Source organism: Nanorana parkeri, unplaced genomic scaffold (genome assembly GCF_000935625.1).
Source record: "Nanorana parkeri isolate BGI_ZX_2015 unplaced genomic scaffold, ASM93562v1 scaffold317, whole genome shotgun sequence".
In the NCBI taxonomy this organism is placed as follows: Eukaryota; Metazoa; Chordata; class Amphibia; order Anura; family Dicroglossidae; genus Nanorana; species Nanorana parkeri.
The window spans coordinates 1,234,545-1,248,721 of NW_017306585.1; the positions used below are offsets into that span (position 1 = coordinate 1,234,545).

Below are 14,177 nucleotides of genomic sequence, written 5' to 3' on the forward strand. Positions count from 1 at the left end.
GGCTATGTTTTCTGTATTCCTCTCTTGTTTGCTACCAGTCCTGACGTTTTGTTTATTTTTTCAGTGACTTCAGCTCTTAACACTTCCAATATATATATATTTATCATCTTTATCAGCACTAGCAAAGTGAACCCTTAAACAGCTAACTCTGAATGGTGTGTTTTATGTAGGAGGGAAACATCATTAGTTATGCAGCTTAGGTTTTGTTTTATAATATATTAATGAAACAAGGTTTTTAGTAAAGACTTTTGAAACAGTATAACACAGCCAAATGCTTTGGAGGCCAGTGGACTTCAACAAATGTAGAGGATGTTCATGAATGCCTAAATAATAATTTAGCATGGACATTTGGACAGCAACATACAGTATAAACTTCAGTAAAGTGTTTGTGTAAATGTAGGGCTCATCAAAGATGGCTGTATGAGTATGCATGCCACAGTTTTACAATGCTCTCCATGTTCCTGAAAACTCATGTGCTATAACTCCATGTGCTTGTGCATGACATGAGGTCACCTTCCTATAGACCTCTGCATGTTGTTAATGCATTGTGTGGCCTGTGCCAACAGCTTCTATATTTCTAAAGACAAATTGTCTCCTTGTTATTAGAACTTTTCTTATGCTCCATATATGTGAGGGATTAACGAGTACAAGTACTCATGAAAATGCCCTGTATCAGTCCCGATACTGATAATAGTTTTGCTATCGGGACACCCCTAATGCCTAGGATCCCCCCTGACGTTGGAAACAGTTTTTTTTGCTGCAGCAGCAAATCTGCTAAAGTGAAGGGCATTTTCACATTTGTAACAGGGTTACTGCTACTGTAGGGTGTTCCCTCCTTTTTTGGAAATATAGTACCCTTAAAGTTTCCTAGGTGACATTAGTGGGTTGTCGTTACATATGTTCTAGTGTGGGAAGAAGACAGAGAAGATACTGGGTAGAGCAGACATAAGCTGTAAGTTCTCCCTTTTGGGAGAAGCTGGTTGGGCCTTGGGCCAGAGTCTGGGATCCAAGTGTGAACCTCTAAGACAAGGGTAGCCAAACTCCGGCCCTCCAGCTGTGGTGGAACAACAAATCCCATGAGGCATTGCAAGACTCTCACAGCCACAGACATGACTCCCGGAGAGAGATGCATCATGGGATTTGTAGTTTCACCACAGCTGGAGGGCCGGACTTTGGCTACCCCTGCTCTAAGATGTTTCCGCAAGTATGAGCACTGCAATAACCATCCTCACCCACTGAAATAGGACTGTGTAAGTACAGCACTTTACCTATTCATAAGGAACATTGCACCATTTATTTATATGGCATTCGCTGTTAGAAGAGTTCTCTTAATATCTATCCAAACAAACGTTGCACAGCCCAATAGCCACTACGTTCCTGACATGTTTCGCTCCTGTCTGAGCTTTCTCAAAGGTACGTGGCACCTTACTAGATGACATCTATGTGAGTCTGGACACTATTTCCCCTACACACTGGATTTCGGGTGGAACCTTTTGACCCACAAAACTTTGGGAGCTGCATATGTATATGCTGAGAACGTTCTATTCATATTTGTTTCGCTCATATTTAATTTTGACATATTGGACAGCATGCAAGATGTTTGTCTAACCAGCTATATACCATTGGCGGCTGTACACAGGGGTACAACAGGGGACGTGGTGGATCCCGTCCCCCAGGACGTATTGATCTACATCCAATCTAGCACGGTACAAATGCGAAGTCTATATGTTCTACTCACATTTGCTGCAATTTTTCTGATGGATTTATATACCTGATACCATTTCCCGCTGGCATTGTCATTCATCTATGAAATACTACATTATATCCATATCTTGCCATGTCATTTTGATATTTGATATGTTGCACAGCCCTTATTTTTTTTCTTGTCCCTTTTCTATGGGATTTGTATGTTTTGTTTTTATAAGGGGTTATATGGTTCGTTTGATATCTATGTGGTTTGTGGAATTTATTAATTTTGTTCAATAAATACATTGTTACTTTTCTATATATTTTGTGTTGAGATAAGAGGGTAGCTTTACCATTATTCTAAGGGGCTTATATCTATTCTTAATATCCAACTGTGTGGACTCCTAGTATTTATCAAGTAAAGAATGTATATAGGATAGAGAGGGAGGATCTGGTTACGCCACTGTAGAGAGGATGGGAAAGGGTAGTACGTAGAAGTAATACAGACATGGAGGATTATACATGCATGCACTCTCTCACTACTTTTTATAGAGAGAGAAAGCCTTGTTGTGACAAAATACCTTGCAAAACCTGTGTACTAAAAGCTACCCTACTTAGGGTGGGTTCATACCACCTGTCGGGATGTTTTGCTCAACGTACTCCCAAGGTCAGGCCACATTGCGATGCACCATTATGTTTTGTAATGCACAATAAAAAAAATGTCGGTTCTTGCTCTGGAAACAAATCTGCAATGCATTAAAAGCTTAAACTTATTGTGCTAAGAGCTGAATAGTTTTAGAAATAGAAGCATGCTTTTACAAACACTTTGCTATAGTCCACAAGATGACAGTTTATTTTAAATTTGAGTATAGAAAAAGTAACACTTTTGTTGAACAAAGCGAATTATACTTCTAAAGTGAAAGAAAACGACAGAATGTTCTTTTGTGCATATATTTGTATAAGACGAACATTCACAGATATTCGCAGGGTGAACGGCCTGGGTGAACCCCAAAGTGTCAGTGTAGTAGAGCATGGTAAAGTGTAGTGGTAGCAAAGATAGTAGATAGGTCTTCAAAAAAAAACCAAAATTCTATGACACAGAAAAGTATATATATGTTCAGCACACTGTCACTATAAGTATGAATGAGTAGGTATACTTGAAGTGGAACTCCAGGCAATCTAAAAATGAACCCTTGCAGTTGGGCTACCCCTGCACTGCTTGTTACGGTCTAGGAGCTAGAATAAAGTAGATAAACTCACCTGATCCTCAGTCCTGCTTGGTTGCTAGACTGGTCCCTAAAGCCTCTTCTTCCCTGGGCTCCAGTGGTCTAAGGACCTGTGATGTCCTCATGTCTAATACAGGTCCATTAGACATGAGGACGCAGACGGACATTGCACCGCCAGAGTGGAGGAGGAGGGAGGTGAGCAGTCACTGAAGCAGGACCGAGGAACAGGTGATCAGGACCGAGGATCAGGATCTTTATTTGAGCCCCTAGAGCCAAAGGAGCAGTTAACCTTTGCAGCGCGGGGGAAGCCCCACTGCAAGAGCTGGAGTTCTTTAACACTCACTTGTGGACTAAAGGGTCTTTTGGCATTTTTTTTAAACATAAGGAACAGCAGTTGTGTACTGCAAACGCCGGTTGGTTTTCCACAGCTGTAAACTTCCTCATCAGGATATTTTGACTTTGTAGCAACATCTGTCAAATCTTGGTCCAACAATCCATTTTTGGTAGCTCCTAAATCAGTGTTTGCAATGTAAGATGCACCTTGCATGCTGCGGTGTATTTTTTGTACTGTATTAAATAGGGATGCACCGATGCCCATAATGGTATTGGTATCGGTACCGATACCAAGTATTTGGGCAAGTACTCCCCCCCAAATGCTCTGATATTGGCTTCCTGATAGGCTGGGCCCGCGGTACCTGTATCGGTATTTGGTATCAGCAAGTACCGAAAATAAATATTGGTACTTGTAATCGATACCCAAAAAAACGGTATCGGTGCATTCCTGGTACTAAATGGTTTTATTAGTTTGAAATTGTAAATAAAGTGGCAAAAACTGGGGCTCAAAAAAATACAAAAAAAGTATTTAAGCCAAAACAGGGCTCCATTTTTTGATGCTTATGGTGGACTAATTTAAGAAATTGATTGCCAATGCTCGCAATGGAAACAAGTATTTTGTCTAAATAAACTTCTACCTCCCTAACAAAAAAGGAAGGTATGCTACACTCACTGTGGAAATGCATCCTCATCACTTCAAAGAATATAAGGGACGTATTTCTACAGCTTGTAAAAAATACTTATTTCCTATTGTTCCTTTAGCACCACCTAGTGGCCACAATGTAATGTTACAATCAGAGCATTCAAATTAAATTACACTTGTAAAGGAAAAAAAATAAAAGAGCATTTGTTTGTGCATGTATTTGCGCAGGACAAATTTTCACAGATATTCGCAGGGCCAAAGGCGAATTGTTTATAAATCAACCCCATTTTTTTCCCAGGCTTGAGAGTTGTGCTTCTTTTTTTTCTTCTCTTTTCATTTTCTCTTCCCCATTAGTGCCCTGCCCTTCTTCTTTTGCCCTGCCCTGTGTCTTCCTCCCCTGTTCTCTTGACTTTCTATGTCGCCCTCCACAAATTTCCCTTCCCCAATACCCCTTAGAAGACGTGAACCAATTTAACGCAGCATATACACACACAGACAATTGAACCCTTCATCCAAAACAGTTCAATATCCATTCTCACCAGTTGTCCCTAGAGTTTAAAACCATATACCTGCTGGAATATTGTGACCCCTTATCCTTGTTAGTCTGTGCTTGAATTTGGTCAAAATTCTGACCTACAACATCTCTGATCGTGTGTTACTATACCTGCGGCAACCTGTATTATATACATGTTTGCTGTAAACCAAATACAATCTTTATGAGATAAATCATTGAGGAAGTGTAGTTAGGTAGCCTTTCTTGTCTCATCCCATTAGGAGGGTGGAATCAGCTCTGAGGTAAATGTGTCTTCATGAAAGGTTCCACAAAAGGAATCACGTTATGTTAGTTTTTTGTCATTTCTGTTGGTATACAGCATTTTTATCTGATCAGAAAAAAGACAAATCACTGTTTTACATCACATATTTATTTCATGTAATCATCACGTTCAATAATATCAGCCATTAAAATACTGTTTATGTTAAAAAGATCTTTTTTTTTCAATTTTCCCCTTGAAATGTATCATCTCAACCTTTGAAAAAAAAAAACATACATATAAAACTGTTAGCAAAAAAACTTGTCCTTGTGCCATATAAAGCTATTTATAAAGAACAAATAAGGATATTCATAATTCCTTGAATTTGTGTGCATGGATCTTTTTAAAGTGGGGGAAGACAATTCCACTGGATCTTATGAGAGGGGGATCTTTCTCTTCTTTAAGTATAGCAGTAATTTGGAATCTACTGCATTTAGGACTTTTGTGAAGTGTGAAGCTAAGATGTTTTGGAAACTTATGTGCCAATCTGAGGGGAGACCTTCACGACCTGGGCTTTTTTCAGGGTTCATTTGCACAAGGGTTGTTGTGAATTCCCCTGTATACATAGGGTTCTCTAAGGACTCGGCAACAAGGTTGTCCAGGACAGGCATGTTAGATTTTGGATTACATACTTGTATACAATGTTTAGGATCTGCAATTTTCATGGTTTCCCCCTCTTGTGTGTTGAGGTTATGCAAGAGCTTGTTCGCACCGTAGCGTTGCACTAAACACTATGGGGGGAATTCATCAAAACTGGAGCAGACAAAATCTGGAGCAGCTGTGCATGGTAGCCAATCAGATTCTCTCTTTTATTTTCAAATCTTCTGATCAAACCGAAGAGAGAAGCTGATTGGTTGCCATAAGCAACTGCTCTAGATTTTGTCTGATCCAGTTTTGATAAATTCCCTGTATATGTGTGCTGGTGTGTTGTGTTGACCATTGATTCTCAATGGCACCCCAACAAACGTCCTGGCATATGGCATATGTGCAAGGAGAGGTAGTGCAATAATGTGTATTGATGCAGGGGATCAGTCTTATTACCATGCAGTGAAAAAAGTAGTACATGGATTATTTTAGTTTTGCACCACATTTTTTACTGCATGGCAATGTGACACACATTATTGCACTACTGGCCACTGCAACACACACTAGGAGGTGTGCCGGGGTGCCATTGTGAGGCAATGGCAGCGCAAAACACCAGTGTATAGTACCACCCACTGTGCTACTGGATGAGTGATTGGAAGAGTTTAGTTTTTAAAGCTCTAGCCATTAAGCTGACACATGTGTGCCCTTTCTCATAGGATATGTCATGTTTCAGTGTAAATGCCGTGGCTATAGGAAATAACTTTCCTCTTATAAAGAATTTGTTTGCCTCCCATACCACTGTTGGGGGGTCTTATCTGTCACATTGAACTGGAAGTGTGAGTCAGAATTGCTTGTGTCGTCACTGACAGCTGCCTGGGCAGACTAGCTATCAAGAACCAATCAATGTGGTTCCTTACAATTAGATTATCTTGTCAATAATAAGACAGTACAGTTTAAAAAAATAATAATGATAAAAAAAAAAAATCCCATCAACTTTTCTGTACATTTGTAATCCATTATTAAGTAATTTGGTCATAAACCTATTGTCTCCCTGCTAAATTTGGTTTGGGCATCGAGGTATAAATGACGTATGGTCTTAAAAAGGATAAATATTATTGTCTATATTGTTATATTATCATACATACAAAACATAGAATATGCGGGTGTCGGCAGCTGCCTGAATACAATAGCTGGCAGTGCAGATTTATGCTGTTTAGTGTGAATGGGGGAATCAAGTTCAAATGGTTCTTATATGCCAAGCTGAAATCTGAAACAACTAGGAAAAAAGGTGGTGAGGGTGGTTAGGGACCAGCCATTTTTGACGTTAGAACCCACTCAGATCCAAAAACGTATTTACCGTTCTACGAACATAAAACTGACATTTTATACAAAAAGCTGATTCTCACCATTCAGGTTATATTACTTTTGTTTCCCCTCTTTCATTAGGAGTTCTGTGGCCAGTTCTTCGATATGTTTCCAGGCAAATGTAATGTGTTTGGATTCAACAGTTCGAGCACAAACAGCAAAACGTAAATTAAACGTATCTTCTAAACAACATGGCACGATATGGATTTTCTTCACATTGTTTATTTTTTGTAGAAGTGCTTTATTTAATTCATTGGATCCCTAAAATAAATAAAGAAAATACAGGTAAGTTCTTACTAATCACTGCTGTGGTCACACAATTGTTGGAGCCAGGGAAGCAAAATTATCAATTTTGTCTATGTATTTATTACGTATCTTGTGTTATTTCTGTTTTATAAGGTCTTAAAGTTTCTCATTTAAATTGTGCTCTTTGCCAAGGAGAAACTGTAGATACAATGTAATAAGCAATGCATTCCATAGTGAACTGTTAACTGCTGTTTCCATGCCTATAATAGCTGTGTGCGTTTATGTGTATTAAATTTACATGTGTATGTAAATTGCACCTTGAGCTATTAAGCTCTGTAAACAATATGCTCTTTTTCTATCAATGGAGCCAAGAGAGCCTGTAAATATCTGAAAAAGGATCTGAAAGCTCCACCTGCTGGCAAAAAAATAAATAAATGTTAATACTGTATACAATATTTCATATTGACCTGACAAAAATAATCTTTTTACTTCTGACTATAATATATCAGGAAAATGTGAGTAGAAACCACCAAACATGCCTTTAGCACTGGCTTGTAGCAATTTGGAAATGTAAAACCAAAGCTCCATCAATAATTGCTACATATTAAAAGTGTAAGCCAAGATTTGATGTGTTTGCCTTTTGCTGAAAGCAGGTGTTTTCCCATGATTAAATATCTTAATTTCGCTACATGCAGTCCTTGTGTACAGTGTAAATATTAGGCGGTTTTGGAGAGCATCTAAAAACTCATTTCACAGCTGGTTTTCACCACAGCAGGGGATCAGTCTGAAATGTGGCACAAGCACAAAGAAAATCAGTTCCCTCTTAGTCAACACAGTAGCATCCCGTGTAACCCTTTGTATGGGGCATATTAATGTATTCAGCAACTGGCAACATTGTAACTATGATAACTGGGGCATCAAATTGACTAAGTGGGAAGAGGCCTGGTCATAATCATACTGGAATAAAATAAATAAACATAATCACACGCAATTTTCTGAACTTCAAAGCCCTTCTTCAATGGATGAAGCGGGTATTGTTTCAGACTCTTTCAGATCTAAAAGTGCCTGACATGCATCTGGGTTTATTTTTTGCAAGGTGAGAATTGTGTCTTTTTTTCATTTTGTAAGGTAGTATTTAATTCACATTCACTGATTTGATGAAAATTGAATTAACCCCCCCTGCCCCTTCAAATCATAGTTGACAATGTAAGCACATGCAAGCATAGCTAAAGAAGGGATCCCTTGTGCCTTAAAGGAGAACTATGAGGTGAGTGCTTTTCACTCACCTCATAGTTCTAGCCGACCTGTGACAATGAGACTGTCACAGGTCGGCTCAGTAGATCGGGAGGTGAGCGAACACATACCGGTGTTCGCTCACCTCTCGATCCTGTCACGGCTCTCTGCCGTGACAGGGGAGGGGCTGGATTCCCCCCGCTCCGATCCGCCAGCGCTGACTGGCAGAACGGACGGGGGAGGGGGCGGTTACAGCTGGCTCTGCCTCTAGATAGGCAGAGCCAGCTGTCAGTCACGCAGCTGGGCGGATCCAGACATAATTGTCGGGATCCGCTTCAGCTGCGGCGTCTTAGTATAGCGCGAGCAGCTGCTCGCGGTATACTGCGGCGTCTCAGTATACCGCGAGCAACAGCTCGCGGTATACTGAGCCTAGGATGACGGGAGGACGCTAGTTTGTGTCCTCCCGTTACCCTAAGGAGAACTATGGGGCAAAGCCTTAACCCCATAGTTCTCCTTTAAAGATCCAACCCTGACAGCTAACATTACATTTTTTCCTTTGCAATAATTTTTATTGTTTTCAATAAAGAAATATTACAAACATTGATTTCTTGATTTTCTACATATACAAAATCAGGAGGATCTAAATTTTAAAAAGCAGGGTCTTTATTGTACCAGTCCACCATTTGTTAGGATACACAATTAGACATGAAGTGGCTCAGAGCACAAATCAAGCAAATATTCCAACTTTGCTCCAACCATGTAATTCATAGATCACACGGGCATAATGAAAACGTCTGGTGCTCCGTATACAATGACAGGAAAGGTAAGAATAGAAAAAAGGGGAAAAAAGAAGACAGTTTCCCTCCTTGGCCAAGGTCCCATCCCACCTACTCCCTTCCCCAGTCTGTGCTACAGAATTCAGTTGTTTGTCTCCTAAATCAGGGCTTCTTAAAGTGTGGGTCGCGACCTCATATGGGGTCCCACAAGTGAAGGGTGGGGGGGTTGCACCAGGGCAGCCATCAGGGTGGTGTACTAGTGTGAGGGGCCCAGCAGCCTGGGAGGCCCAGCAAGATTTTTTTTGTTATCATTTAATATACGCAGGAGAGAGACACCGACCAGCACTGAGGAGGGAGGAGAGAGATACTGACTGACGCTGAAGGGGGGAGAGAGACACCGACTGATGCTGGGGGGGGGAGAGAGACACTCTGACGCTATGGGGGGGGGGGGAAGGGGGGAGCAACCCACACCACGGAAGACATCACTGGGGGAAAAGACACCATCCGACTCTAGGGTCACGTAAAAATTTCCATGGCCGAAAATGGGTCACAAGTGAAAAAAGTTTAAGAAGTCCTGTCCTAAATTGCTTGCCATTTTTTAATCAAGCATTATCCAGAAAATGTTGTTTTTTGTTGTGAACATTTTTAGGAATATTAATGTTGGTTATAGAATAAATCAATGTCTATAGCCTCGTCCAGAAAGGCCTGATTACACTAAGTGTGAAACACTGCTCGCATTTGTCCATAATTTCTGAAACAGGTCAGAAGGGCTTCAGGGACAATGTTTGTAAGTCTTGCGAGTACTAAGTACCAACAAGAAGGGACCCTATAGTTAGCCATCTAAAATTCCATCTTATCTAGTCAAGGTATAACAAACTTTTTTTTTTTTTTTTATCGAAGCCCGTGGACGTGCATCAAAACAAACTTCCCCCTGTGAACAAAAAAAGTGAACCGTGAAATCACAGCACACAAAAAACGTGCACAAGGGTGCAAGGTCCTTCCAAAGAAGGGACCTACTTTCCCGACCCCCCGGGGCGCAAGGCTCCTGACAGGGGTTGAGACTGTCGGACCACCAACCCGAAGGCCGGTGGACCGTTTCCGTCGGGGACCTGCCGAAACAGGTCCCACACAGTACTAGGCAGGGGGGATCTCCCGAAGAGAAACCCCCCTCCTGGGTGGGAGGAGACAGAGAACCCCGTAGGAGGCACAGAATCTCCTCCCAGCATCAGGAATAGGCCCCGAAGAAACCTGCACCTTCAGCATCTGTGGGTCAAACTATGCTTTTTAAAAAAGCGAATCGTGCATCGTGCATTAAGTGCATAAATAATACTAAAGTGCCAGTGCACCACGCTGACAGGCCTTAGGGGCCGAGTGCAAAAAAATTGCCCCGGACTAGCCATAAGGCCTGTCCAAGAGGCGTGCAGAAATAAGCAATGTGGTGTGTGACCGAATGATCAGTGAGTCAAAGTGGGGTCCCACACCCAAGTGACTTCCTGAGCACCCCTGGGACGCCACCCCAGGGGGCACAACACCACGGGCTTCTGCCGCCCCCGAACCCTCTAGCCTTGATCAAGTTTAGGATCCATTCCCATCAGGAGATAGTTCACCTTCAGAGATCCCTCCCCTGGAGCCCACCCATTAACTAGGGTCGAAAACTCCGGGGCCTGGAACCTCATCCGGCTCCCTACCAATTACGCCAGGAACCTACCGGTCCGTCCATCCACCCTTCCTAGGCGACAGCGGACTTTCAGTTCCCGACAACTGATAAGAACAGATACTACACTTGATCTTAGCCAAAAGACCGAGAAGCGATTTTTTAAATGTTTTTTTAATGTTCCTTAATTTATTTAGTCAAGGCTAAATCCTTTTGCTTAATAAGTGCCTCTATGTTCTAAGGCAAGTTGCTATTTTTATGAACACTCCCCTGTTAGGGGCCTTTTGAAAAGTCCAATTAATGACAAGGGAAGTTCCCTCAGGATTATGTAAGTGAAATAATTGCATTATCAAAGCATTCTTTATCAAAGCATATTGAAAGAGTACTGAGGAAAGCCTCATTAAAGGAGAACTATGAGGTGAGTGATGTTCACTCTCACTCAAAGTTAGAGCCGACATTGAAAATGTCACACGTCGGCTCTATTGATCGGGATGTGGGGGAACACCTACCGCCGCTCGCTCACTTCCTAATTATCTCCCTGCAGAGAGCGGTGACTGTCAGTCACTGCTCCCCGCAGGGATTCCCCCCTCCCCTCTCCGATCCTCCAGCGCTGACTGGAGGAACGGGCGGGGAGGGGGTGGGCACAGCTGGCTCTGCCTCTAGATAGGCAGAGTCCGCTGTCAATCAGCTTGCATATTGGATCTCAGCAATATTGTCGGGTTCCATCCTGGCTGCGGCGCTCTCAGTATATATATATATATATGGGTCATGGGAGAACGTTAGTATATGTCTTCCCATGACCTTGAAGAGAACTATGGGATAAAACGTTTACCCCATAATTCTCTTTTAAGTCTCCATGGGAAGGAGGTGTTCTGTCTCTTGAGATTGAATAAAAAAGTAACCTCTGGTAAGAGGTCTGACTAAGGAACTTCTATTTTTTTAGGTGTTGTAAATTAAGGGATACACGAAGGGGAGTGTCTTCATGATCACTTCAGGAGTATGTAGAGGCGGTTTAGTCATCAACTAAGTCATGATTGAAGAGCATTCTAGCCAATTTGTTGACTAGTTTAGGTAGGTGTTTGAATATAGTTTTATGCTTGTTTGATCTATGAAGAATTGGGTCTAGTGCCATGATTAGTCAGAACTAACTCTTCCATGATTCAGTGTAAGGATTTTGTACTGGAGAGTCCCTTCTAGATGTGCTCTATAATCCCTTTCTGACATATGATGATGTGAATGCTGAGGGAACAAAACAATAATGCAGTTTCTACATCATATCACATTGTCCCTATTGATTAAATATATGACCATATCAAATGGCTTTTTGCCACTTCTAAAAGGAAGTCTCCTGACTATAGAGAAAAAACAGATTATGTGATGCTTGTTACCTAACATATGCATATGCAAATCACTTACAATGGATGATTCTTTATGATGTTTAAAAGTTTTAGTTTCCTGCAGAATTATCTGGTCCTTTGATCACTGGTCCTGATATCCTGTTTTATGGTGGCTCCTTTCCCTTTCAGGGTCCTATGGAGCCACCCTTGTATATGCAAGTAAGCTGTGTGTCCCCCCACAAATGCACAGGCCAGCAAGACACTCTCCTGCTCCCTGCTTCTCCTTCCTCCCCTCACTCTTCACCTTCCTCCTTTCTCCAAGCTTGTAGGCACACAGCTCCTGTAGACTGCTCTGTCCAATGTGATCTTGTGCTGAACAGGAAGTTCAGGGAAAGAGCTGAGAGAGTTGGAGCCAGCTGTTTAAAGAAATACTTTGCCGGGTGATGTATATTTGTTTAATCTGGATTCATTATTGTAAAAACATTTGAGAGTTTAATACTACTTTAAAGAAAAAAAGAAAAAAAATTGACTATTTACCTTTAAACGGAAGCAAACAAGACCCAAAAGAACTTGTGCGCAGATTTCAAAACGGTCATCTTGTTTCACAAACTCCAGAAATTCCTGAGCCAGTCGAACATGCTGTCAGAAATGAATAGATTTACTATAATGAGATAATAGTTTTGAAAGGCATAAAACAATCAATGAATATTTAATGCCCAGTACACTAGGAAGTTGATTTACTAAAGGCAAATATGCTGTTCCCTTTGCAAGAGAATTTCCTCTTAGCTTAGTGCAGAAGTAGGCAACCGCAACATGGTGTTTTAACCCCTTCACAACCAGCGACCAGTGTACGTCACTAGGATCAGGGCTGTTCAAACAGTCTCCCGGCGGCTTTTGCTTCCGGGACGCTGTTTAAACTTGTAAAGCCGACTGTCAGCTTTACAGTAGAAGCGATTTGGTGGCTCAGCTGCCGACAGATCGCTTCTACGGGCCAGTGAACGTGTCCACCCAACCCCCCGCCCAACACCCCCGCCGTGTTTCCTGGGCTCTGTTGCCCCTCCTACGGGCCCGGGACCGGCTTCTTTGGTGTCGGCGGGAAGCTGGGAAGGAGATGGATGAACCTCCGTTCGTCAATCCCCTCCTCGTTCTATGGGACCGGGAGCGACGCAGATTGCATCACTTCCGGTCCCATAGCTGTCAGTGCTGGGCTCCTGAAGCCCAGCTATAAGCTATTGAAGTGCGATCTGCACTTCAATAGCTTATTGAGAGTGTAAAGGTGACACTGGGGGACTTTTGGACCCCCAGCGTCACCTTAAAGAGTACCTGTCATCACCATCTGCTATCACATGGGGGCTTGAAAGCCCCCCTATGTGACAGCAATTAAAGTAAAGTAAAAAAAAATAACAGTTTTTAAAATTAACATTAAATAAAATAAATGTAAAAATAATAATCCTTTTTTTTAACCTCCCTGGCGGTATGATTATTTTGATTTTCGTAATTTTTTCTGCGCAATTTTTTTTTCAGATTTTTTTCGTTATTTTATTTCTTCGTTTTTTCCGGGGTTTTTTTTTCGAATTTCCCGCCGGTTCCGCCCCCATGCGACGCGTCAGCTCGCAAGGGACGGACCCGGAAGACAGATGCCGGCGCCGGCCGGAGGACACCGCAGGGCTCGAGGGACAAGGTAAGTAAATAATGTGGGATATTCCCAAGTGTAGCTCAGGGTATGGAAAAGTAACCCCGAGCTACACTCGGGAATACAGCCAAGGAGGTAAAAGTCCCCCGCCCCAACAAGCATGCGCGTCTTCACGTAAACATGCGTCGGGTGTGCTTACGTATGAAAACGATGAACACGCTACACATGTTGGGTATCGCTGCACACGCTGGAGTGAGAGCAATAATCCTAGGGCCAGTATTTTTGGCTATCTCTAAACTGATGACCTGTGGGGGCTTTTGAGGCGTCGTCTCTGGACTTTACGGGGTACTGAATTTTGTTGCGTTTCATGGATGCACGCAATTTTTAACCTGGGCATGTTGGGTATCTATTTACTTTTTTTTAACCTCATCTTTTATATTTTATTAAACAAATGGGTATTTTATTGTGTTTTGGGGCATAAATGCATTTTCACTACATTTTGGGGTTTGATAAGGTGTTTGATAAGATAAGGTAATTCAGGCCTAAAATGTGGAATATAACATGGGTGCAAAAAAATGAAAAAAAGGCCTCAGTCATTAAGGGGTTAAACAGAAGACAAAAAGCTTATGTTTAATTCCTGAGGAGAAA

The 14,177-nt window shown here is 41.9% G+C and overlaps 1 protein-coding gene across 1 annotated transcript in view; it reads right to left on the reverse strand.

Moving 5' to 3' along the window:
- Positions 1–6,695: 6,695 nt before the first annotated feature.
- The window catches only part of DDC (dopa decarboxylase), a 61,183-nt gene continuing 53,701 nt past the window's right edge, over positions 6,696–14,177 (reverse strand). The window contains exons 13-14 of the mRNA XM_018558049.1: positions 12,434–12,535; positions 6,696–6,911 (exon numbers count right to left, since the gene is read on the reverse strand). Coding sequence (XP_018413551.1) covers positions 6,705–6,911; positions 12,434–12,535 — 309 coding nt within the window. The 3' untranslated portion in view covers positions 6,696–6,704. The remainder of the gene's footprint in view (positions 6,912–12,433; positions 12,536–14,177) is intronic.